Below are 24434 nucleotides of genomic sequence, written 5' to 3'. Positions count from 1 at the left end.
TCTTACTGAGGGGGTGTTTTGGATCAGAGAACCGGCCCAGGTGGGGAAACTGGGCAGATAATTGTGACTTTCCACTATGACGGCCGAGAGTCCTCCGCATGTTCAGATTTTATATGCACACAGAAAGATCATTTGATTGTATACGTTATGCCTTTGGTGACTGCCTATCCATCTCGCGCTGTGTTAGCCATCTCCACGTCTCCCCGCAAGTCAGGGGCCCCTGCTGCCTTGCTTCTGATGAGTAAGTGCTGCCCCTGGCCTCTGTCACTTCAGGATCCAATGCTCCTACCCCGTTGCTACTACGGAGCCCGCTTCTGTAACGGAACCCCCCGTTTTGTCAGCCCCGGCCTACAGATGACAGTCACCACTGAGTTTCTCAACAAAGCTGGTGGGACCCCACCCCCTATGGCCTTGGTAAAGAGAGTTTTCCAGTTGTTTTCATGGACTAGAGTCGGCTGGTGTACCCATTCTAGCATGTTCGCCTCCCTGAGCTATCAGTCCCTTCCTTCACTATCTGCCACGGAAGTCGCGGCATCTCGACTTCATTGAATGTGGCTCATTCCTTTAGCCAAGTACCACCCGTACGGCGTCATCAGAACCAGCCCACCCAGGGCCCTCGACAAAGTGTTAGCTCTATGTTGCGGGAGAGTGTCTTCACATCTCCAAATTTTCCCTTATCCCTCTCCTTCGACTTAGCCCCTTTGGGGTCCGTTTCCGGCTTATTTACAGTCCTTCTGGCATAGAGAAGCCAGGTCTTGCAGCTCCTTCGATACTTAGTTCCTCTCCTCCCTCAGCAGGCCTAACACTTCTCTAGTCAGGCCATACCGGGACCTATCTTAGCGACTAGTCCGATGGCCGGGGGGATGCTAGGGGAGATCCTGAAGAATGCGCCTCATTTGAGGCTCCTGCATCACCTTCAGGTTGGGGTGGGAGGGGGCCACTTTGGCAGGCCTGCATAGTTCAGAGGAGTCGGAAGTTCTACTGTGGTTACATGATCATCCCTAGTCTCGGGGGCTCAGTTCTTTACAGAGCCCTGACTTTGGTGCTAGAGACGGACCATGGCTGACGAGCCAACCATTTATAAAGTCCTCTCCTTTTCAATAAACTGGAGCATGGTCCTCACAGACCGCCTGGCTTCAGACTGCAGGTGATGGTTACAGCAGGCTGCTAGGAGGCTCTCCGGCTTAGACGCTTTGCTTCACATTGCTGACTGATGGCCCGGAGCCTGTGGTTTTTCCTCTTTAAATCATCACTGGCCACTGAATCTCACAGTTCTTTTAATTGCTATTTCCGCCACGTCCTCAAACTCCAGAGAGCTTGGATAAGCCGACGGTGCACCCCGCTCTGCGCGTCTGCCATCCCAGTTCCCCCCAGGTGCGAGCCTTACCCCATCACGCAGCTATCAGCGGCCCACCTCTCACCTGCGTCCTATCCTTAGACTCCGCTTCTTAGGACCTGTCCTGATAGTGAAGCAGGGCTTGAGACACATTTCCGGAGCACGTGACACATGGAGGGAGCGCTCCGGGAAGACAGGGAGTGAAGGGAGAGGGCCAGGAAAGGAGCTAAGCAAAGATGTCGCCTCAGCGAGAGAGGCGCTTCCTCTTGACCCCACCGGAGCTCTGGAAACTGGTCTCAACTTGAGGTGAGGCCTTTCTGAACCTACGTCAGTGAGCCCTTGGTGTAGGCTGTAAGGGTGGTATTGGGGTGTGGGGGGGAGGGGAAGGCATGGTTAACCTCCCCATGATGCAGCTCTGAGTAAGCCAGGTACAGGTGTCAGGGGAAGGGGCAGCTGTGGGTTTTTAGCATTGGGATCTAGGTAGGGCGTTAATGACTCCCACCCGAGGTCCTCAGGAATCTGATTTATCCCTCTTTGGCACCTTTTGCTCTTCGATCATGTTTCATTATCGAGATTGGGAGTGGGCCACTTGGAGTCAGTCTGCCTTCAGCATAAAGACAGTTTTGGTAAAGACAACTGGCTAAGTAATCTCAGGTCACACGGCTCCTTAGAGGTGAAGTGAAATCGTCTCCAAACAGCATTCGCTAGGGATTAAGCTCCCGTCTGGAGGAAAACGATTTTCGCTTACCCTCTCGGCCGAACGGTTTGCAGGCAGGGACTTCCTAATACCCTTTTTAACTTCTCCGTTTATGTGGTCAGTTTGCTACAGCAAGTGGCACTGAAACTCTTCAGCGGAAAAGGGCCACTGTGTTCGCTTTCAAGGCACGGTGGATGGGGGCTGGGCGATCCCCCACTTCGAGAGCCTGTTCTGGGTAGAGAATGCCAAGGGATGGCTTTTTTAAAAATCCCTTTTTACTGCCCGAGTTGCTCAGGTAGTGGCCGCAGGGGCAGTTTTTCAATAGAATGTGAAATGAAAAATGAAATTAAAAGCCAAACTTCTAATATGACTTCCAAGGAAAGCATTTTGAAATACCACAGAGCTCAGGTGGACGTTAAGGATTTGGTTCTTTAATTCCTTCTTGTTCTGTATTTAATCATCTGAAAGTCATTTGGAAAAGGCGAGCAAATTACTGAGTCCTTCCCCACAGCTGGCCTGTTCTTGGCAAATCTCGCAACAGAGTGGAAGGGACTTCGGAGGTGAAATCCCATAGCCGGCCTTCATCAGAAGTAAGTTGTGGTCTTAATCCCGAATGTGGGCCCTGAATTTTGGAGATTTGGAATTCACCTTTTCCCTTTTTGCTTCCTCAAAGTACTTCAGTGTTCTGCTCCAAACAGACAACGGGTATTTTATCACTCCATTGACTTCTTCCCACCGGAATAGCGAAGTGCTACCATAAAAGATATATGCCATCTATAGAGGAAGTAACAAGATTCTGATGGGGACTCGAGCAGGGCTTCATGGAAGAGGCACAGGGTAGCGTTTCCAGAAGCAGATGGAAGAGTAGGGTATTTGTAGGAAGTTTGTTACGGCTGTGACACGTTGAAAGGGAACTAGAGGCTTCGATGCCAGACGAAGGAGTTTAGACTTTGTGGGCCAGGAAGGTGACTGGAGGTGCTGAGGTGGGAAGCAACAGCCGACCGGTGTCTCTGAGAGCTCATCCTGGCCACAGGATGAAGGTTGTGGGGAGACTGAGTAGGAGGGGAGGGCCGGGAAGGCGACTGTTCCGAAGGGGCCTGGCGAGAGGAAAGGTAGCCTCGGGCAGTCGGGGTCACGCCCCTCGGGAGGCCGCGTGGATGTGACTTGGTGGCTGGGCTCAGGCTGGCGAGGAGGAAGACAGGGGCAGGCAGGTGCGTGCAGGAGAGAGCCATGGCCTTCGTCAACGCAGGGAACCCGACAGGGAGGAGGAGCGGGGTCGGGGTGGCGCGGAGGTGCCGCATGAGTCACTGAGCGCTCCGCTGGGCCACGCGGTGGAGGCGGCCCGGACTTGGTGGAAGTGTGGCTCCGGCCCCCGGGCCAGGGGCTGGGGTAGCTGCCCCGAAGGACTGCGGAACGCGCGGCTCCGCCCTCCTCGGGATCCAGGTTTAGTGTCCTGCGCTCCCTTCGCCCGCGGCTGTGCCACCTGACGGCGGGGGGCGCACCGCAGCGCGCGAGGCTGCTCCTCCCGGGGCCGTGCCCGTTTGGGGGGTCCGGGGGGATCCCCGCGACCGGCGTGCCCCCGCGCGGGCCGGGCCCGGGCGCCGACGACGGCGCGGGGAACGACCTCGCCCGGCCGCGCCCCGCCCACCCGCGCGCGGCGCCCGCGGCGCCCCAGTGACGCGCGGCGGCCGCGGCGCCCGGCGACGGCCCCGCCCGCGCCCGCCGGCCCGTTAACTGCGCGCCGCGGCCCCTGCGCCGCGGGCGCTGCGCGGCGGCGCGTGCGGGCGCGGCCTTGGCGCGCCCCCTGGCGGCCCGGCGGGGCGCGGCGGGCGCGGCGCTGACCCGGAGGCGGCGGCGGCGGTGCCCGGATGGAGGCACGTCATTGTCCCCCGCCGGGCGGCGGGGCTGTGTGCGGCGGCGGCGGCGGCGGCGGCGGCGGCGGCGGCCGAGGGGGATGGAGCGAGCGCCGAGCAGGGTCAGGTTAAGCTCCCGCCCCCGGCCCGCCCGCCGCCGCCGGCGCGGGCCCCGCGCAGCGCTCCGCCCGCCGCGGCCGCCGCCGGCCCGGCCGCCCCTCGGCCGTGCGCGGCCCCCCGCCCGCCGCCCCCTCCGCCGCCGCGGGCCGCCCGGGACCCCGCCGCGCCGGGGGCCGCGCCGCCGCCGCCGCCCGGGCCAGGCCGCTGCGCAGGGGGCGGGCGGCCGCGGCCGCGGGGCGCCCCGGCCGCCGCGCTGCACCCGGGAGGCCGACCCCCGGTTGCCATGGACACTGCCCTCCCGCCCCCACCCGGCCCCAGCCCGCCCCCTCGCCCGAGGGGCCGGGCCCGCGGGGCGGCGCGGGGCGGCCCTGGCCGGCCGGGGGCGGCCCGGGGTGGGCGGTGCCGGCCCGCCGGCCGCCGAGCCCCCGCGCGCCCGGGCCGCCCCGCCGCCCCCCGCGCCCCGGCGCCGCGCGGAGTGCGGGGCCCGCCGCCCCGCCCCACGGCGCCCCCCGAGCGCCGCAAACTTTCCCACCCGGCCGCCCTGCGCCGCCGGTGCGCGCTCGCGGGGCCGGCCGCCTGGCCGCGCCGCCGGGCGCCCGAGGTCCCCGCGCCGGCCGCCGGGCGCAGCGGGCGCCCCGGGGGGCGGAGGCGCCGGGCGCTGCCTCGGCGCGGCCCCCGGAGCGCGAGTGCCGCGCGGCGCGGGTCTTTCTGCTCGGGACGGGCAGCGCCAGCTCACCTGGAGGGGGTCGGCGGAGAACGGGAGGAGTTTCATTTCAGAGGTCTGAGATGAAAATTTGACGGAACAGAAGTTTTACGAGCTGGGGACTTTAACCTCGTTATAATGAATGCAGTCGCGATTACTTTTGTCGAGGAGCTCGTTTATATTCAGGAAGGCCTTAGGGCTTGCTCGTTTATGGGAGAACACGTTGGTTATTGAACGCGAAGACACTAAAATAACAGTAAAACTGGTTGAAAAACTAGTTAACGCCTCCTTTTCAAGGTAACAGCAGTATTATATAGGTTCTCATACATTTTTGTGGAGACTCAGAAAATTTTTTAAGAGTTGTAAATTTTAAACATAATTTCACTCTTTTTACTGTATTCATTCAAAGTGCAGAGGGGACATGAATAATCAGTTTCACTTATTTGTTTTTATTTGAGATCAAGTTTCACTTTCTTTTCTATGACATTGGATCAAGTCCACGATGTTTGGTTTGTAAAGGTTTAAGGCTTTGTTGGGACGACTTAAAAAATAAGGTCAAGGTTTTGTCATCTTAAAGCTCGTGCAAGAACGTAGGTTACATTGTTTATGAAGCAGAGTGTAACAGTTTCATTTTACATGTATTGATATTATTACCTCAATGTATGTGGCGTGCCACAATAGCATATACTTATTCTTTTAAAAATAAAGAATAACATAGTTTGCCATTTGGTAGAAATACCATATAAGGGACTGAGAATTTTAAGACTTTTGAATAAAAGATTGTATGTACAGCAAAAGAAACAAACACTTGTGAGGTCAGTTCATTTCATTTCTCTGCACATATCCAGCCTTGATTCATGTAGTACTAACTTTTTTACAACATGCTTTTGGAACTCTGTGTATCTATCACCAGAAGATGGTGAGAGAAATGTTAAACTTTTCACTGAAGTGATTGCTTACAGGTCTGGAGATTTGTCACAGTAATGCTGAGAAAACCACGTGCGTCCTAGGTCCTGCAAGGCATTGCTTGGCTTCTAGAAAGCTTTTATCTCCATAGCAGTTTGAGTTTAGTTTGATGTCTCATGGCTTTAGGGTAAGAATTCTTTGGCCGAATGTACAAATGAAGACAAATGGATGGTTTTGATTTGTTTTCTCAAAATTATAATGTGGTATGATCATTGATGACAGTCGTGTACGTTCTGTAATATTTCTCATTTTAATTTAAGGGCCGCCCCCCCCCCCCCAAGCCAGTAAAAAGGTTTTATTTGGTCATTTGTTAATGATTGTCTTAAAAGGATGTTTATCCCAGAAAATCAATGTTTTTGCTATTTAATGTCATTGTAAATCAGGCCAGACTAACCTTATTACTGTTTTGGCTTTCTTTTCTTCCTTTCTCTTCCTCCACTTTAGTTTTCTTACTCTGTCTCTGGTGTTTCATAATTTCTTTTGACTCTTTGATGAGGAAAGTTTAAACTTTATTTTGGACAATATAGCTTAAGTTTTTTCTTCCTGAATGAAGATCCAGTATCTTAGATTGACTTAAAATTTCAGTTCAGTTTATATTTTATTAAGATCTAATGAACCTGTACTTTCCTGTTTCCATGAGGGATTCCAAGAAGTTATTCAAGGTTGTACTTTAAGGGGGTGATAATCATGCCTTAATTAAAATTCCAACAAAATTTCGAAGCTTTTAACAAACCTGTGAGCAGACACTGCATTGTAGAGTTCATCGAGGTGGCGTGCACATGAGTATTATCTTTTTACTGTATTGAGTATTTTCGAATACGGGTTTTAAAGGCTATTCCTATTTCAGAGTTTTTAAGGATTAAATGAGGTAGTGTATAGAAATCACGTAGTGCAAACTGATGCTGAAAGCAAACACCGCTGACTACCTATCTCCAGAGTTCATTCATTTGTTCACACGTGTATGGAAAGCTTTCTGTACGCAAGGCCAGGGCTACCAATGAGGACATGGTGGCGAGCACCAGGCGCAGCTGTTCCGGAGTGGCTGCCGAGGCGCTGGGAGCCTGTGGGAGGGGAGCTAATGCAGTCTTGGGGGACGAGGGTTGTCAAGGAGCGCCCCAGAGGAAATGAATTCTAAACCGGGAGGTGGAAGGATGGAGGAGAGTTAAGTAAAAAAGAGCAGAGAGAGCGGATAGCACGGGCAGTGGGGAGTTTGCAGAGGTTCCTAGGCCAGGCAGTGCCAAGTCTAGGTGTTCGGGAGGTGCCAGGGGCAATCGGGGCTTGCCTGGAAGGTTACCTAGGAAGGAGTGACATGCCAGATTTGGTGGCCGCTGAGCAATTTGGGGAACATTCCTAAAAGTGGTCTATTGACTAGGTTGCTATAGCCAGAAAGAACCCCAACCCGGAGTGTTGGACCTGGTTTCTAGTCCCAGTTGCTGACTAGTTCGGGTTATAGTTGCTCTGTTTTATAAATCCTGTGGATTCTGTCTAACCTTTCATAGATCCATTATGAAAAGTTAAGTGAGTTAATGCATGTCCAGTGATTAACACAATGCCCAGCACATAGGAGATGCTCAATTAGGGGTAGCTCTAAAATTTTAAAGAGAAAATTATAATTAGGTACTATCATAACATGTATGTGTGTTCAAGTTTGATCTCAGTAATGTTATGGGCTTTATTTAAAAAGTCATATATTAACACATAAATGGGCCTCTTCAAAAAATGTGCTTCAAAGATGAGACTTCCTATATTTTTAAAAATGTATTTCAATTTTTTTTAACTTTATGCTCAAAATTAAAACTAAAATTTTTCTCTTTGTGTAGTTGAGCCTGAGTCAAATGTATTAGTGTATTTCACATTCTAGTTTTAAGCAATAGAGAGAAATATATATAGGTACTTAGTGAATGTATGGAGTTGGAAATCGAAGTACCTGAGTATAAACTAAAATCTCAGACTTTTAAGAGGTATGGAATAGAATGACAAGATATACTCAAATATTTCATTGACAATTTTATAATTAAAAATCGTTATGTTCAGATTAGCACAAGGCTATGTCGCAAGGAGATTATTACAGAAAGATACTGTTGCTTTTATATGTGGATAATTTGTTTGAAAATAATTAAAAATGGCTAGAGTAACTTTTCGACATCTGGTAGACTAAGTAGATTACTTTTCTGACCTTATGAAACAATGTATGCTCTTGTCTCTTGCAGAGTTGAACAATGACCATAGTTGACAAAGCTTCTGAATCTTCAGACCCATCAGCCTATCAGAATCAGCCTGGCAGTTCTGAGGCAGTCTCACCTGGAGACATGGATGCAGGTTCTGCCAGCTGGGGTGCTGTGTCTTCGTTAAATGATGTTTCAAATCATACACTTGCTTTAGGACCAGTACCTGGTGCTGTAGTTTATTCAAGTTCATCCGTACCTGATAAATCAAAGCCATCACCGCAAAAGGATCAAGGTACTTTTTAAGAGACGGAATCCCTCCAAGAAACTCTGTACAGATGCTGTCAGCGGGTTGGTAGTTGGGTAGAGGGGCTTCTTTGCAAGATGTGTTGCCACTGCGTGGCCAGCAGAGTTACATTATGACAGGCTTCATTTTCCTCTGCTGCTTGTTCATGATTAACATTTGTATCATAACAGGGCAGATTATTTTTAGTTACTATGGTATTTGTAATTTCCTTCATTTCTGAGTTTTTGAAGGATAAACTTTTACCTTGGTGAGAATTGAGATGGGCAAGCATTTTGTTAACTTGTCAGTGAACTATCGTACCCTAAATAGATGTCTGTCCCTTAAAATTTAAAGATGTTTTTAAAACTACTTTGGTTTTTTTTTTTTTTTTTTTTTTTTTTTTTTGCCAGTCACAATGGTGTGTAGTAAAGCTGGTTGAAAGAGAACAGCCAATGTAAATGTTACATTCTGGTTACATTCTAGAGATAGTGTAAATGTGGTTACATTTGTTACAACTCAATCAGTTGAGTAAGACATTGACATTGTAGTTGGTACTTCTAAGTCTTGGGTTTGGAAACTTTGAACTACAAAGAAATATAGGTTAGTTCCTGCAGAGAATGTTGGCTTAGAGTAGTTAGGCTCTTATGTTGTTTGGTAAATGTGGTGGTGTGGTATGGGGGTGAGCTGTGTGATTTGATAATGTTTTGGGTGGGAAAAACGTTACACCACGGAACAAACAGTTTGATTGAATGTTACATAGAGGTTCAAAGTTTAAAGACCTTCACCACGGAGACTTGGAGACTTGGCCACAGGACATCTCACAGACTCCAGCCTGCCCAGCTCCTCGCTCTCCCTTAGGACTTAGCTCACGTCACCCCACCTTGCCGTTTTGAGGGCCGTTGTTTCACTCTCTACATTCTCCTTGCTCATTTCTAATTTTGCTCTCCATTCCCCACCAAGCTGAAGCCTACCTTTGCGTACTTAAATCCTCATTAAGAGGCATCTCAGTCTTCGATAGCGCCAAGGAACTGGCAAACTTTTGAAAAAGTGGTCTTGCTGTCGGTGATTTTGAGCTTTCCTAACTAAATTAGTTGTTTTTTGAGCTCCACCTGAGTTCTAGAATAATTGTCATTAGCGATCTGTTTATAAGTCTTAGAAATAGGGAAGAATCTTTTTTTTTTTAGACCATGCGTAATATACTTACAAGTATGTATACTGATGCCCAACAGCCTGAGTTCAGAACCTGTTTCCTCACTCGTCGAATGGGGATGGCCTCACTACCAACTCTGGCAGATAGTGAGGACTCACATGGGAAGATGGGAGGCTCGCAGTGACTGGCGGCGGTGGTCCTGAATATGGGCATCCACAGTAATGTGATAGAGAGTCCCCTTAGTGTGTACTTTCTGTTGATTGTTATTTCTAGTTCTTTTTAATTAAAAAATTAAATAGATGTAAAAGAAATTATAACGAATGCGTAAGTACCCATCAGTCAGCTTTGACATTTGTCAACTCATGGACAATTATCCACCACCCACTCATCCTCTTCCCCCTCCCCATCAATTCAGAGCAAATCCAAGACTTCATATTTCATCCGTAAACATTTTAGTACATATATCTAAATAATTTTTTCTAAAAATTAAAACATCTTTATATTAAAAATCCAGTCAGTGTTTTAATTTCCCTAGTCATCATGTAATTATTTTTAACAGTTGGCTTTTGAAATTAACGTCCAAACAAGGTCTACCATTTGCATCTGGGGGGTGCCTTTTAAGTTTCTTTTAATTTGTAACATCACCCCCTACCATTGTCCTTGCAGTTTATTTACTGACGAAACCAAATTATTTATGGAGTTTCCCGCACTCTGAGTTGTCTTTAAGGGTATCTCTTTCTCCCCTGTATTTCTGGTCAGCTGGTAATAAGATTTAGGATCTGGATCGCATTCAGGTTTGATGGGTTGCAATTTATTTAGCTTCAAGAGCATGCAAAGCTTTGCTTGTAAACATTTGTCGTTTATTTTTCTAGCCCTAGGTGATGGCATCACTCCTCCACAAAAAGTTCTTTTCCCGTCCGAGAAGATTTGTCTGAAGTGGCAGCAAACCCACAGAGTTGGGGCTGGGCTCCAGAATTTGGGCAACACTTGTTTCGCCAACGCAGCTTTACAGTGTCTGACTTACACGCCACCTCTCGCCAATTACATGCTGTCTCACGAACACTCCAAGACATGTAAGTGTCCCGTGTCGTTTCATGCCCCGTGTTGTGGTACACTGACCTACTTTCATTTTTTTTTTTCCTCCAAAATGAAAGTGAGGAATTAAGGCAAGAATTCTGCGATTACTGAGAAGTTGGTTTATTCCTTTGAAAGCCATGGAGGAAGACTTCAGATTTGTATTCAGGTTGCATAAAAAGCATTTTGCACCTAATTTGATCTGTGAATTCCGAACCCCCCCTGCTGGCTTTCTACACTTGCTGGAAAATGTGACATGAAAGTCTGCCCCCGGACAGCTCGACAGCTCAGGGCAGGCAGGGTTAAGAACCCCTGCCTCGCAGGCATCCACCCCGCCTTGTAAGGCGTGATTCATTGACAGGCTCGGGAGCCTGGTGGAGAGGAACCTCTGGCCCATGCCCCCAGCCTCCTGGAAAGTCACACAAGGCTTTCCCTTCAGTGTGCGAGGGCTCAGTTCTCAACCTTAGGGGCAGGAAATCAGTTAAAACATATTATGGTCTTTAATTAGGTGAGAGCCAGCTCGGAGGTTGACGAGCGAAATTCAGAATTTGGAACATATCCGTTTTTTGAGGTTTTGACCTTCTACATGTGTTGTAAATATCCTTCTCCCTTTATAAACGAAATCTCCCTGTTCTTTGATCTACATTAATGCTCAGATTTGCGTGTGTTGTGTTCAGGTGCTATTCGTTAATTATCTGGGTGGAAAAAAGCCCCTTGGTTTCTTTTTGAATAGTTCTTTACTTCGTGGAGAGTTTAAACTGGTTCTTTTAAAATGGTATTTTTTTCCCCCAAAAGAGCAAAATAAAGCTTATAAAGAATTTGGAAAGTACAGAAAAATTTAAAGAAACCAAAGGAAAATCACCTAGAATCTCACTGCCTGGAGGTGTTTGTTGTGCCAAGGGGTTTTAGATTACAGCAGAACGCCCTGCGGCCCTATTTCCTCCCTCGCGGAGTCCATAATTCATTCCCCACAGACAGCTTTCCTCTCACTTTTGTGCCTAATGAAAGTGGGGTGCGGATGAGAACCCAGCCCCGGCACCTGGCCGCGGGGGAGAGGAAGCTACCAGTGCCCACGATCAGGTGCCTGTCTTTCATGCCGTGGGTAGTTTTCTCTCTTTCTCTCTGTCCTCCCTCACTGATAGGCAGTAAATTGCACCTGTTTAAAATATCCATTTTGGCCTTTGTATACACCCGTGAAACTATCCCCCGAGCCGAGATGGTGAACCTGTTCATCACCCCCACACACGTAGCTTCCCAGGGCTCCTCCGAAGTCACCCCTTCTACCCTCTCCCGTCCCTCGTCACTCCACTCCCGGCCACCGCTGATGCGCTCCCGTCTGCTGCAGGTGAGGCCGTGCTTTCTAGAATGCCCTGTAAGCGGAATCCCAGGCAGTATGCCTGCATCGCCCGGCTTCTCCCGCTCCGCACGGCTGTTTCTGCGGGTCCGTCTGCCGCGCGGGTCAGGGCTCCGCTGTCGTTGCCGGGTGGCGGGCGCTCCGCCCCATGGCCGTGCCGTCCGTTTCTCCGTTCACCTGTCAGTGGGGTGGGCGTTCGGGTCCTTTCCCATTCTGGACCATCACTAATCGAGTTCCCGTGAACGTTTGTAAACACTTCTTCATAAGGACGTTTTCATTTCTCTTGGGGAAATATCTAGGAGTGGAGTGGCTTGGTCCTATGGTGTGTGCGCGCTTAACTTCAAGACACTTGCAAACCATTTCCCAACGGGACCGCACTATTTTACATTCGCACCATCAGCGGACGCAGTTCGATTTGCTCCATATTTCACCTAGTACTTGGAGTGGTTCGTCTTTCCGATTCTTGCCATTCGAGCAGGCATGTAGTATGTAGTGCCTTCCTGTGGTTTTAGTTTGCACGTCCCTAATGGATGGTGATGCTGAACATCTTTCTATATGGTCACTTATCATCCGTATATTTGCTTTCCTGAAGTGCCCGTTCATATCTTTTGCTCGATTTATAATTGGGTCTTTTTTAAATTGCATTTTGAGAGTTCTTTATATTATCTGGATAGAAGTCCTTTATCAGATATCCAATTTGCAAATATTATTTCCCAGTCTGGAGAGAATGTTCTCTTTACACTGCCTTTTGAAGAAATCTGCCTGCGCAGAGGTCACAAAGATTTTATCTATATTTTCTTCTAGAGGTTTTCTAGTTTTAGCTTTTATATATAGGTCAGTTATCATTTTGAGTTAATTTTTGCTTAGGGTGTGAAGAATGGATCAAAGTTCATATGTTTTTCAATATGGATGGAGGTCCAGCTGTTCCAGCACTATTTGTTCAAAAGTTAGTCCTTTTTCACTCAGTTGTCTTGGCACCTTTGTCAAAAAATCAATTGTACACATTTGGATCTATTCTGCACTCTGTTCTGTTACATTGATCCACTGTTTATCTTGATACCATAACATAGTGTCTTGATTACTATATATTTAAAAGTTTTGAAAATCAGGTAAGTCCTCCAACTTTGTCCTCCCCCCCGCTCAGTACTTTCTATATTTTAGTTTTAGTTTTTATTTTTCAATTATTTATTCTTTTTCAAAGTTGTTTTGGCTCTTCTTATTCCTTTGCATTTCCAAACGAATTTCGGAATCAATTTGTCAGTTTCTACAGAAAAGCTTCCTGAGATTTTAATTAGTATTGTGTTGAATCTATAAGTCAACTTGGTATAAATTGATATCTGAACAATATTGTGTGCTGACCCACAGACAAGCTTTACCTCTCCATTTATTTGGGTGATCTTTAATTTTTCTTAGCAATGTTGTGTAGTGTTCAGTGTACAAATATAATATGCATGTATTTTTTTTTATCAGATTTATCCCTAAGTAGTTCATTTTTTGAAAGCTCTTATAAATGGTACTATTTTTTGAATTTCAGTTTTTGATTGTTTATTGCTAGAACATAGACATGAAGTTGACTTTTGGATATGGATCTTATATATTCTGCAGCCTTGCTAAACTCATTTATTCTAGTAGTTTTTTTTTTTTTTAAGGATTCCCTAAGATTTGATATAAAGACAATCGTGTGATCTATGAATAAGGAAAACTTTACCTCTTCATTTCTGGGCTGCATGCTCCTTATTTCTTTCTTCCCGTATTGCGCTGGCTGGAACCTCCATTGCAGGGTCCACAGGTGCGGGCAGAGCAGGCATCCGGGTCTCTTTCTTGGCCTTCAGGGAAGAGCATTAAGGTTTTCACTTTTGAGTGTGACATTAGCTGTCGAATCTTTGTGGCTGCCCTTCACCACAGCGAGCGAGTGCTTGAATGGTAAGCCGAACTTGCATTCTTGAGACGTGCCCCACTTGATTGTATATCATTGGATTTACTGAAAAATTGGTAAAGTTTCTGTTCGTGAGGGATATCAGTCTGTAGCTTCTTTACCCAGAGTGCCTTTGTGTGGCTTTAGCATGGTGTCATGACTCCGTTTTATTCGCTTCCATTTCCTGGAAGAGTTTGTGTAGAATTGGTATTATTTCTTCCTTAAATGTTTGGTAAATTCTATGAGTGAAACCTTTTGGGCCTTTGAGTTTTCTCATGGGTAGGGTTTTTTGCTACATATTTAACGTCTTTAATAGATATAGGTCTATTCAGGTTATCTATATTTTTTATCAGGGGCCTTTGGTAGTTTGTGTCTCTAAAGGAATTTTTCTTAGTTGAATGTATTGACATAAAATTGTTCATAATGTTTTCTTACTTAATTTCTATAGGCTCTGTTGTGATTTTCTTTCTCTTTTCTGATGTTAATTTGGCCCTCCTCTCTTTTTTCCCTGATCAGTCTGACTAGAGTTTTATTCATCTTAATTGCTCTTCTCAGGGAACTAGCTCTTGGTTTTATTGTTATTTTGTTTTCTGTTTCTTTAATGTTTGTTTCTATTTTTATTATTCCCTTTCTCCTGCTTGCTTTTATTCATTCATTCATTCATTCATTCGTTTTAGTGCCTACAGCACCTGGTCTTCCTAGGTGGTCTCCCATCCAAGTACTAACCAGGCCCTGCTTAGCTTCTGAGATCAGACAAGATCAGGCACGTTCAGAGTGGTGTGGCCATAGACTCTCTTGCTTACTTTAGATCTGTTGTACTCTGTTTTAGTTTTTTAAAGTGGAATCTCAGGTCATTTGACATGAGATCTTTTATCTTTTCAATATGTGTTTAGTGCTATAAATTTCCCTTTAAATTCTGCTTTAGTTGCATCCTAAACATTTTGATATGTCATATATTAATTTTTATTCAGTTCAAAATAATTTCCAATTGCCTTTTGATTATTTACAAGCGTGGTGTTTAGTTGCCAAATGCTTGGGGACTTTTTAGACATTGTCTTGATTGATTTCTAGTTAATTCCATTGTGGTCAGAGAATATATATTTTTTTATTGTTTGAATCTTTTTAAACTTGAGTCTTGTTTTTTGTACCAGAACATGGTCTGGCTTGCTAAATGTTCCATGTTTACTTAATAAGGATGTTCATCTGCTCTGTCTCTGCCTTTTATTTTGGGACGTATGTCACTTTTATTTCATGAGGTTATTGACAGGATTGGATGGATTTCCATTTACCGTCTTGCTCTTGGTTTTCTGTCTGTCTCGTTTATTCTTTGTTCCCTTTTTCATGTAGTTTCCAAATATATTATCCCCATCTGAAGCTTATCTTTTCATTCTCCTAACAGAATCTTTCACAGAACAAAAGTTCTTAATTTTGGTAAAGTCCAATTTTTTCTTTTATGGATTGCGCTTTTAGTGTCAGGTTAAAATCTCTCTGCCTAGCCCTTGATCCCGATAATTTTCTCATATTCTTTTCTCTATAAGCGTTTTATATTTTTACACTTTACATTTAAGTCCGTGATCCATTTTAAGTTGATTATTATATAGCATGGGGTTTAGGTTGAGGTTAGTTTTTTTATCCGACTCTCCGTTTTCTCCAGCACCCTTTGTTGACAAGGCTATCTTCTGCCATCGAATTACTTTTGTACGTTTGTAAAAGAAATCACTGGGCACGTTTGTGTGGGATTGGGTCTGGGTCCCCGTTCTGTTCCGCTGAGGTGTGTATCCGTCCCTCCACACAGTCTTTATCACTGTAGCTGGGCAATAAGTCTTAATGGTAGGTAGAGGGATTCCACCCACAGACTCTTTTTAAAAATTGTTTTAGCTATTTTAGTTCGTCTTCCCATATAAACTATAGGATAATCTTGTCTGTATCTACACAAAATCTCGTTGGGACTTTGCTGGGAACGGCATTAAACCTGCATCTCAGTTTGGGGGGAACGGGAGTCTCTGCTGTGTTGGTGGACATCTGCAGTCTGAGCACCTGGTATGTGTCTGCGTTTCTTTACGTCGTCTTTACTGTCTATCACCAACGTCGTGTAGCTGTCTCATGTTTTGTCATGTTTTGTTAGACTTACACCATATTCTTTTACCTTCTGAGGGATTATAAATGGTAGTGTGTTTTTAATTTTTGTGTCCACATGTGTATTTCTGGTATATAAAGATTTGTTTGATTTTTCTATGTTGATCTTAAATCCTGTGACCTTGCCGAACTGACTCACTAGTTCTAGACATTATTATTTTTTATTTTTATTTTTATTTTTATTTTTTATTTTGTAGAGTCTTTGAATTTTTCTGCATGGTCATGTTATATGCAGGTAGAGACATTTTTTCTTATTCCTTACTGATCTGTCTGCCTTTGATTTCCTGGCCTTGCCTCGTCTCACTGGCTAGAACTACCATCACTGTGTTGAGAGAGAGAGCAGAGGAAAAGCTCTCAGTGTGATGATAATGGTAGGTTTTCGGCATATGCTCTTTACTGAGTCAAAGAAGTTCCCCTCTGTTTCTGTTTTTCTGACTCCTTTTCATTGTGAATGAGTGCTGATTTTTGTCAAATGGTTTTTCTGTATCAAATTGATAGGATCATGTAACATTTCTTATTTAGCCAGTTAAATGTGGTGGATTATACTAGGAAATTTTCCAGTATTGAGTCATCTGTGCATTCCTGGAATAAACTCCATTTGGTCACGACGCTTAATTTTTTTTTGTATTTTGCTGATTTTTATTTGCTAATATTTTGTTAAGGATTTTTATATCTCTCTTCATGAGAGATACAGGTCTGTTATTTTCTATTTTTGTATTATCTTTGGTTTTGGTATCGGGGTAATACTGGCTTTATAAAATGAATTTGGAATATGTTAATTCCTTTTCTATTTTTTTTGCAAGAGATTGTGTAGAATTGATGTAAATTCTTATTTAAACGTTTAGCAGCATCCATCAGTGAAACTATGTTGGCCTGCAGATTTCCTGTCTTAGAGTTTTTGAAGTACAAATTCAACTTCACTGATAGGTGTAGGGGCTGTTCAGATCACGCATTTGACGCTGGACGGGTTGTGGCAGTTTACTTTTCGAGGAGTCGCACCATCGTCGCTAAGGGCATGTGTGTGAGGTTGTTCACAGCGTCCCCTCGTTTTCCTTCTGATGTCCGCAGGCTCCGGATTGTCATCCTTGGTTTCGTTCCTGACACTGGCAATTGCTATAAATTCCCCTTCCCAGCACTGCTTTAGCTATATTTCTTTCCATTTTCGTTCTGTTCAGTGTATTTTTTTTTTCTTTTGAAGCTTGCTCTTTGATCTCTGGATTATTTAGAAGTGTGTTACTTATCCTAGGTATTTATAGATTTTCCTGTTATCTCTCCCTGATTTCTAGTGTGATTCCATTGTGTCAGAGAACACACACGGCATGATTTCAGTTCTCTTACATTGTGAGGGGTTCGTTTTGTGGCCCAGTATATATCGTCTGTCTCGGCATATGTTTCTGAGAGCACTGGAAACAGATGTGTGTTCCCTGATGGGTGGAGTGTTTTCTAAATGTTGATTAGATCTTTTTGGCTAATGGTATTGTCGAGTTCTTCTATATCCTTGCTGATTTTCTCAATGTTCAATCAGCTGATGACAGGAAGATGTCGAGGTTTCTGACTCTAATTGTGGATTTTTCTGTGTCTGTCAGAGTTTAAGTCATGTATTTCACAGCTTTATTGATTGCTGTGTCTTTTTGACGGACTGATGATCCTTTACATAATGTTCCTGTCCCGGGTAGCTTCTTCGCTTTGAAGTAACGTTATCTGCTCTAATGTAGCCGTTCCTGCTTTCTTTGGAGGAATGTTTGCATGACACGTCATTTTGCATCCCCTTTCGTTCTGCCTACCTGTATCATTACACTCGAAGTGAGTTTCTTATAGACAGAGTGTAGTCAGTTGACTCACGTTTTAAATCTACTTCTTTAATCCGGGTCTTTTTAATTGGCGTATTTAGAACATTTACATTTAAGGTAATTATTGCTACATTAGGACTTAAGTTTGCCATTTTATATTTTGCTTTCTGCTTTTTCTCTCTGTTCTCTCTGTATTTCTCTCTCCCTACCTTTCTTTGGGTTACTTGAATAGTTTTTTAAAATTCTAATTTGACTTATTTGTGATGTTTCTGAGTACATCTGTTTATATAATTTTGTGTGTGTGGTTGCTGTAGGTTTGCACACCTCACAGTCTTTACCAATTCCAGGGCAATTAGAACCCTTACGGTCTGAGTCCCTTACTCCCCTAGCTACCCCGTCATTAAGTGTTTTTTCTACGTTCATTCAGAACTGTATCAGACAGCACTGTAATTTCTGTTTCTGTCACATATTTAGAAAGCTCAAGAGAAGGAAAGCCTATTGGATTTGCTTATGGTTTCGATTACCATGTTTTGTCTTTCTTGAGGTTCCCTGGTTTGTTTGTTTGTTTAATCATTTCTTTTTGTTTAGAGAACTTAACTTCGGTCATTCTTTTAGGATAAACCTATGGCTGACAAATTCTCTTAGTGTCGCTTCATCTGAGAATAGCTTGATTCCCCTCCACTCCCCAAGAATGCCGTCACAGGGTGCTGGATTCTGGGTGACAGTCCTTTCCTTGCAGCGCGTGAAGATCGTCGTGCGTCGCCCTTCGGCCTCCATGGCTTCTGTCGTGACACCCCCTATCATTCCAGTTGTTCTTCTCCCGTAGGTAAGATGGCATTTTCCTGGGTCTGTAGTTTTCAGAAGTTTAGTGATGTATCTCGGCATAGATTTCTTTGTTCTTGTTGTTGTGGTGATTGCCGTTTCTTGTTTGGGGTTTGCTCAGCTTCTCGACTCTAGAGAAATGTGTCTCTTGCCAAATCCGAGACGTTTTCAGCCTTCATTCCTTGTAGCACTTTCTCAGCTCAGCCTTCTCCCCCGTCTCCTTCTGGGACTCTGAGAACAGGTGTGCGAGATCTTTCGTTAGAGCCTCCCCGGTGCCTGAGCCTCTGCTCGTTTCCCGGTCGGTGCTCTCTCTGTCCAGATCAGGTCGCCCCTCCTGCTGGTCTCCGTGTTCGCTGGCTCTTTCCTGCGTTTTCTCCGTGCTCCCACATGGCTTCACCGACAGCGCTGAGTGGTGGCGAAAGCCCTGATCCAGGCTGACACTTCCCGGGGGGAGGGGCGGGGGGGGGCGCGCCTCTTTGAGACTGGGTGGGGTGGACGTCCAGGCTCCTTGCTTGATCTTCACTGACACCGTGGGACGGGAGTGTGGTTCGTCATCACCCAGCGTGGTCAAAAGTCGTAGCCTCCAGGCCACCTCTGTAGCACCACCCCGGGGTGGGTCGGACCGGACGTCTCGCTGCAGCCTGGCAGGTGGACGCGAAGGCCCCTGGCTGGCCCTCTGCTGGCCTGGGCGCGGCAGTGGGGCCGCAGGTGTTCTGTGGCGTTTGGCTGGAGTCTAAAAGTTTTCGGTCTTGCTGGGCTGCCCCTCTCCTGGTCTCTGGCTGGACACAGCAAGCTTTGGTTGGGGTTCGTTCTCTCCATTCGTTTGGTGTTTTTAGGTCGCAGGCTCTTCGGCATCAAGCCTGGAATGTGTGAGGTTCCAAGAAAACCCAGGAAACTCGCCCCCTTTCATTCCTTGGTCCTGAGGTTACGAGCTTGTGTTCGCAGCTTTTTCATGTTTGTTTTATATACAGCGTCTAGGGTTTTTTTGTTGTACTTAGTAGGAAGACTAGGGAAAAGTACCTCAAGTCCATCTTCCCAGCAGTGGAACTCTTGTCTTTGTTTTTGAAAGATGTCTTCATGGTATATAGAATTCTCTCTTAACTTTTTCTTTAATCCCCGAAAGACGTTGCTCCGTGCTTTCTGGCTTGCGTTGTTTCTAATGAAAAGTCTGTTGTCAGTTTTACATTCGTTCCTATGTACGTAATATTCTTACTTCTAACTGCTTAAAATTTTTTTTTTATTATAGTTTTAAGCAGTTCGAGTGGTCTTTTGTGTGCTTCTCTTCATGTTTCTTCCGTTTGGGGTTTATGAGATTCTCCCATCTGTGAATTTACAGTTTCAAATTTGTATAACTTTCAGTCATTTTTTTTAAAAACTTTATTTCTATAATTAACATAAAGTTAACTTTTTTTTTTTTTTTTGGTATACAGTTCTATGAATTTTAACGTAGGTACAGATTCACATAACCACACAACCATTCCAGCACCCCAGAACCCCCCTCGTGCTGTCCCTGTCTTGGCAGTCGTTTCTGGAAATGTCCGTCTGGCGCTCGCCGTCAGCCCTCACGTCCCTGCGCCTCGGGCAGACGCAGGCGCCGCCCAGCTCCCCGCTGCGCTTGTCTCGTCCTCGTCGTCGTTCCAGGGTTTTCGTTTTCTCTGCGTCTCTCATTATGGACACCCAGTGCTGCTGTTTTCAAATTCGCTTCTCTCCTCTGTGTCTGCTCTGTGATTAATCCCTCCTGGTGTGTTTTTCGTCTCAGAAATTCCGCAGTTCGTTGGTGAAGTAGGTTTGGACCTGTTACCACGTCGCTTCTTGGCACGCTCCTTTTCTACCTGCCGGAACACATGAATGTGACGTGTGACGTCTTTTTACACGTCCTTGTCTTTTGATTCTGTTATCTGCGTCATTTCTGGATCTGTTTGTTTATTTCTTCTAGTTATCAGTCTGTCCTGCATTTTGCATGCCTCGTACATTTGTTTAGAATTTTATGTTGTTGGGAACCAGGTTTTAAAAAATTATTTTTTAGCTTTATTCTGGGACACAGTTATGTTAATTGGGAAACAGTTCGGTCCTTTTGAGACTTTCAAAGCTTTAAGACGGTGTTTCTCAGCCTCAGTGCTGCTGTTCTTTGGGACCAGGTGAGTCTCTGCGTGGGGAAGGCTGCCCTGTGCTTTGCAGTGTGGGCAGCAGCATCCTCGGCCTCTGCCCACTAGATGCCAGTAGCGCCGCTCGGTCACGAGCTGAGCGTGGTTTTCATGCTTTTAACAAGTCGCAAAAAAAGAGAAAAACAACAGAGACCGTGTACGTGACCAACAAAGCCAGAACATTTACAGAGGGCTTTCTAGTCCCTAGTCTGAGAGTCGTCCTTTTAACCTTTGAAACAAATAGTAGTGTAAGAAAAGTATTTTTCCAGTGTAGACAGCAGTTAAGAACACAGGGTCTGAAATTGATGATGGTGTGTTTGCCGCTTAACTCTCCGACCCTGGGCAACTTCTTAACTCTGAGCTTCGGTTTCCTTTCTTGTAAAACAGAGCCAGTGTATGCTTATCACTTAGGTTTTTGGAGAGTTACATGAAAACGAATAAAATATATAGTTCAGTGCATGACATAGTTGCGCTTATTATTGCATTTCAGGAGTGTGTCCCTTACTTGTAACGTCCCTCGATGTATATAGTGTCATATTTTACTAACTTGGAGGATTACCGTCTGTTACCTTTCAGGTCACGCAGAAGGATTTTGTATGATGTGTACAATGCAGGCGCATATCACCCAGGCACTCAGTAATCCTGGGGATGTCATTAAACCCATGTTTGTCATTAATGAGATGCGGCGTAAGTATCATCTATGGTAGTTTATTTTAGTATTTGTTAGCTAATTTGTCTTAATGGCCTAATTGATAAAAGATGAGCCTATTGTGTATTATTACAAACGTTTTATCATACATGGAGATGTCTTTTATTAATAACAAATTTTTAGTAAAACATTTACTAAACACATTTTAAAACCTTAAAGCAAAAGATGACAATATAATAAAGAAGACAGTATTCAGTTTAATATAAGCAAATTTTTAAAACAGTTAATTTGTTAATAAAATCACTGATAAATCACGATTTTTTCCCCCCAGATACTTGGATTGCTATGCTGAGTAACACGGACACTAATCTAACTCCATGGGTTCCTTTAAGTGGATTTGAATTAGTTTAAATTCAGTTTATGAATATTACAATATACATAGTGACAGTAATTACCAAAATAAAGTTAATTATACTCTTAAAGAAAAATTTATACTCAGCTTAGCAAATTTGTGGGTAAATTTCCTTTTTCTGTGTAATCTTTAAATTACTTTTAGATTTTTCTCCTGCGTTGTAATGATCCTGACAGGTTGCATGAAACTTTCTTATGTACTTTGTGTGTTTTCTGCAACAAACTTTAACATTATCTTAATTAACCGAGTTGGAATAAAAAATGCATATAAATAAAAACAACCTAACTCTTAATCTGGTATCTACCTAGGTAATTATAGGGATGGATAATTACACATTAACAAACTGTAATCTTTTTGCCTAAAAAGCTGCTGAAGATTAAAGAGGTGTTTTCTTGGCCTTGGCATTATTGACAGGCCAGAGCAGACAGTGCAAACTTTTTTTTCCCAAGCGTTTTTTTAAGCATCTTTGGATCCTGGCAAAGTTTTAACCGAGGGCGATTTTTTTCTTTTTGCTTAATTGTATAGCTATGTATTATCAAGCATGATTAATATTTTTAAACCTGGTCTTTAAGAAAATGTCATTGCTGTGTGTTTGTGTGTACACACATCCATGACACACACACACATACACGGTTGAATCATGAAATTGCCATTTTTGTAGATCATGACTGGTAAAATATTGGCAGTTCATGATTTAAGCTAATAATATTTTAATATATTCATACACAAACTTCTAAAAATATTATTTATACTTTTGATTTTTTTTGTATTCTGTAATTTTGACTTGGATCTCTTTGGTCAATTAGAAATAGGACTGAAATGTTTCTGTGCAACAGAATATAAAATGTGGGTAATCAAGGTAGACTTCAGATGGGTTTGGACACCGCTGTTTTCTGGGGACTCTGTTAGGAAGCGCTCACACCAGACTTAAGGCGTGTGCACTGACCTAACGTTTGGACAAAGTTTCCAGACGACCAGACAACATAGCTGAAGTTGAATTTATCCCAGTGCCGTTTTAGGGCTAAGGCTGCACCATCACCGTCAGGGCGTGGTCCAGGCTGCCCTCGGGGCAGCTCCTGTCTGTGCTGCTCTCTCAGGGACCATGAGCTGGGGAGGGGTTCCAGCGCCGTCGCCAGAAGCTAGAACTTGGGGGTTACAGCCCGGGCACGTTATGTGATGATAACACTTTCTCTTTACTTGACTCCGCAGGGATAGCTCGGCACTTCCGTTTCGGAAACCAAGAAGATGCCCACGAGTTCCTCCAGTACACCGTGGATGCCATGCAGAAGGCCTGCCTGAACGGCAGCAACAAGTGAGTGCGGCGGCCCTGGCCGCTTCCCCGCGCACCGCCCCTCCCCCCAGCTCCCCGCCCCCCCCCCCCCACTTCCAGCTCCCCGGCTCCCGTTCACTGCGAGGGCGCAGGGCTCCGTGCTTGCTTCCCTCCTCTGACTTTGCACCGCCTCGCCCTCAGGTGACGCGCATCGCCTTAAAATGGCTAGAATTTTAAAAGGGATGCTGACCGGGACAATTTGGATTGGCTTAACGGTAGCTGTGAGGAAATGAGTGTGGGTCCTGCTGTCATTTCACTCCAGGTGACAGCATCTCTGCAGATCCGAGCTCCCGGGCTCTCCTTTCCAGCTGTGCGGCATTTTCTCTGTCGCCCTCCAGCCTCCGAATCCTGTATTTGTTCCCTGCGTCTTTCTTACTCTGGGCAGTTACCAGTCCCTGTAATTTCCCTCTTAAAGTCTGAATGGAGACTCAAGGGGAGGATTGGAGGAACAGGTAGACAGCAGCCCTAAGCCCCCCGCTGCCCCGTAAGCGCCGCACACCGCCAGCCGATCCCCGCCATCCGCCCGCACGCCTGGCCGGGCTTCCGTCATCCGGGTCAGGGTGGACCTTGGAACAGGGAGACCCTCCGCGTCCCCCCCACCCCACAGCAGCCAGTCCTCACGCTTCGTGTCACGATCCTGTTTAGGGTGTCGTCCTCCTCCTCCTCCTCTTCCAGCTTCAGGGCCAGATTCCTGCCCCGGTTTCCCAGCCCCCACTTCGTCCCATTCTGCCCCTTGGCCTGCCTCCCCCACCCTCCCTGCGTCCTGGGCAGGCGAGACCGTCCTCTGGCTGCCACACGTAATGACCGCTGTCCCCTGCCTGGAGCCGTGGTCCTTTGCAGATGTTCATGCTTTTAAAGTCCGGCCACGGCGTCCGTCACTCCCGTAGAGCTCTTCTCTCACGTCACGGTCTGTTTTCCAGATTAGACAGACACACGCAGGCCACCACGCTCGTCTGCCAGATCTTCGGGGGCTACCTGAGGTCTAGAGGTAAAACTTCTGTTTAAAAATCGATAAAGCGGGAGGGGGGAGGAGGGAGGAAGATAGGGTAAAAGGAGTCAAATGTGTGGTGACATCAAAGAGTTAAAAATAAGATTTTCAAGAAATTGATAAATTGACACGTATGGTTAAAAAATGCCAAGAGGAAGAAAGGGCTAAGAGTGGGCAGCATCTTTCGTCCAGCCCAGAGTCCTGTTCTCCCTTCTCAAAGACAGTCCCTGCCCCGTTTCTGGTCACTCCTTCCAGTAGTTTCCGCTGCAGGGACCGACTGGCAGTGCGCTAGACATGTCCCTTTCGTTTTTCTCTTAACGTTAGACGTCTTTGTACATGTCAGCACACGGCGGTCTGGCACGGTCTTCGGCCTGCAGTGGTTTTCCGTTTATTTTAGTTCCCTGTCGAGGGATACTCAGGTCATTTCTAATTTTTTAAATTACCATCTGCGCTTCATTGAACATCCTTGCGCACGTGCCTTTATGTCCACGTAGAAGCGTGCACATAGGATAAGTTCTTAGTACTAGAATTTCTGCATCAGAGG

At 45.7% G+C, this 24434-nt stretch overlaps 1 protein-coding gene and 1 pseudogene across 4 annotated transcripts in view; one reads left to right on the top strand and one right to left on the bottom strand.

Moving 5' to 3' along the window:
- Positions 1–24434, top strand: part of USP42 (ubiquitin specific peptidase 42) — a 41422-nt gene that overhangs the window by 1276 nt on the left and 15712 nt on the right. The window contains exons 1-6 of one of the 4 annotated variants that reach the window (XM_036224912.1): positions 3387–3476; positions 7886–8135; positions 10149–10349; positions 21088–21198; positions 22782–22884; positions 23823–23890. In XM_036224912.1, coding sequence (XP_036080805.1) covers positions 7895–8135; positions 10149–10349; positions 21088–21198; positions 22782–22884; positions 23823–23890 — 724 coding nt within the window. In that variant the 5' untranslated portion in view covers positions 3387–3476; positions 7886–7894. Of the gene's footprint in view, positions 1–3386; positions 3477–3892; positions 4014–4671; positions 5007–7885; positions 8136–10148; positions 10350–21087; positions 21199–22781; positions 22885–23822; positions 23891–24434 lie in introns of those variants that run through there. The other 3 variants (XM_016155176.2, XM_016155175.2, XM_016155174.2) reach the window with 3 other exon arrangements.
- Positions 14297–14410, bottom strand: LOC118606121 (annotated as a pseudogene).

The sequence above is a fragment of the Rousettus aegyptiacus genome, unplaced genomic scaffold (assembly GCF_014176215.1).
Source record: "Rousettus aegyptiacus isolate mRouAeg1 unplaced genomic scaffold, mRouAeg1.p scaffold_m13_p_7, whole genome shotgun sequence".
Lineage (NCBI taxonomy): Eukaryota > Metazoa > Chordata > Mammalia > Chiroptera > Pteropodidae > Rousettus > Rousettus aegyptiacus.
The sequence above is the reverse complement of the archived record's forward strand: the minus strand, read 5'-3'. Positions and strand labels throughout refer to the sequence as shown.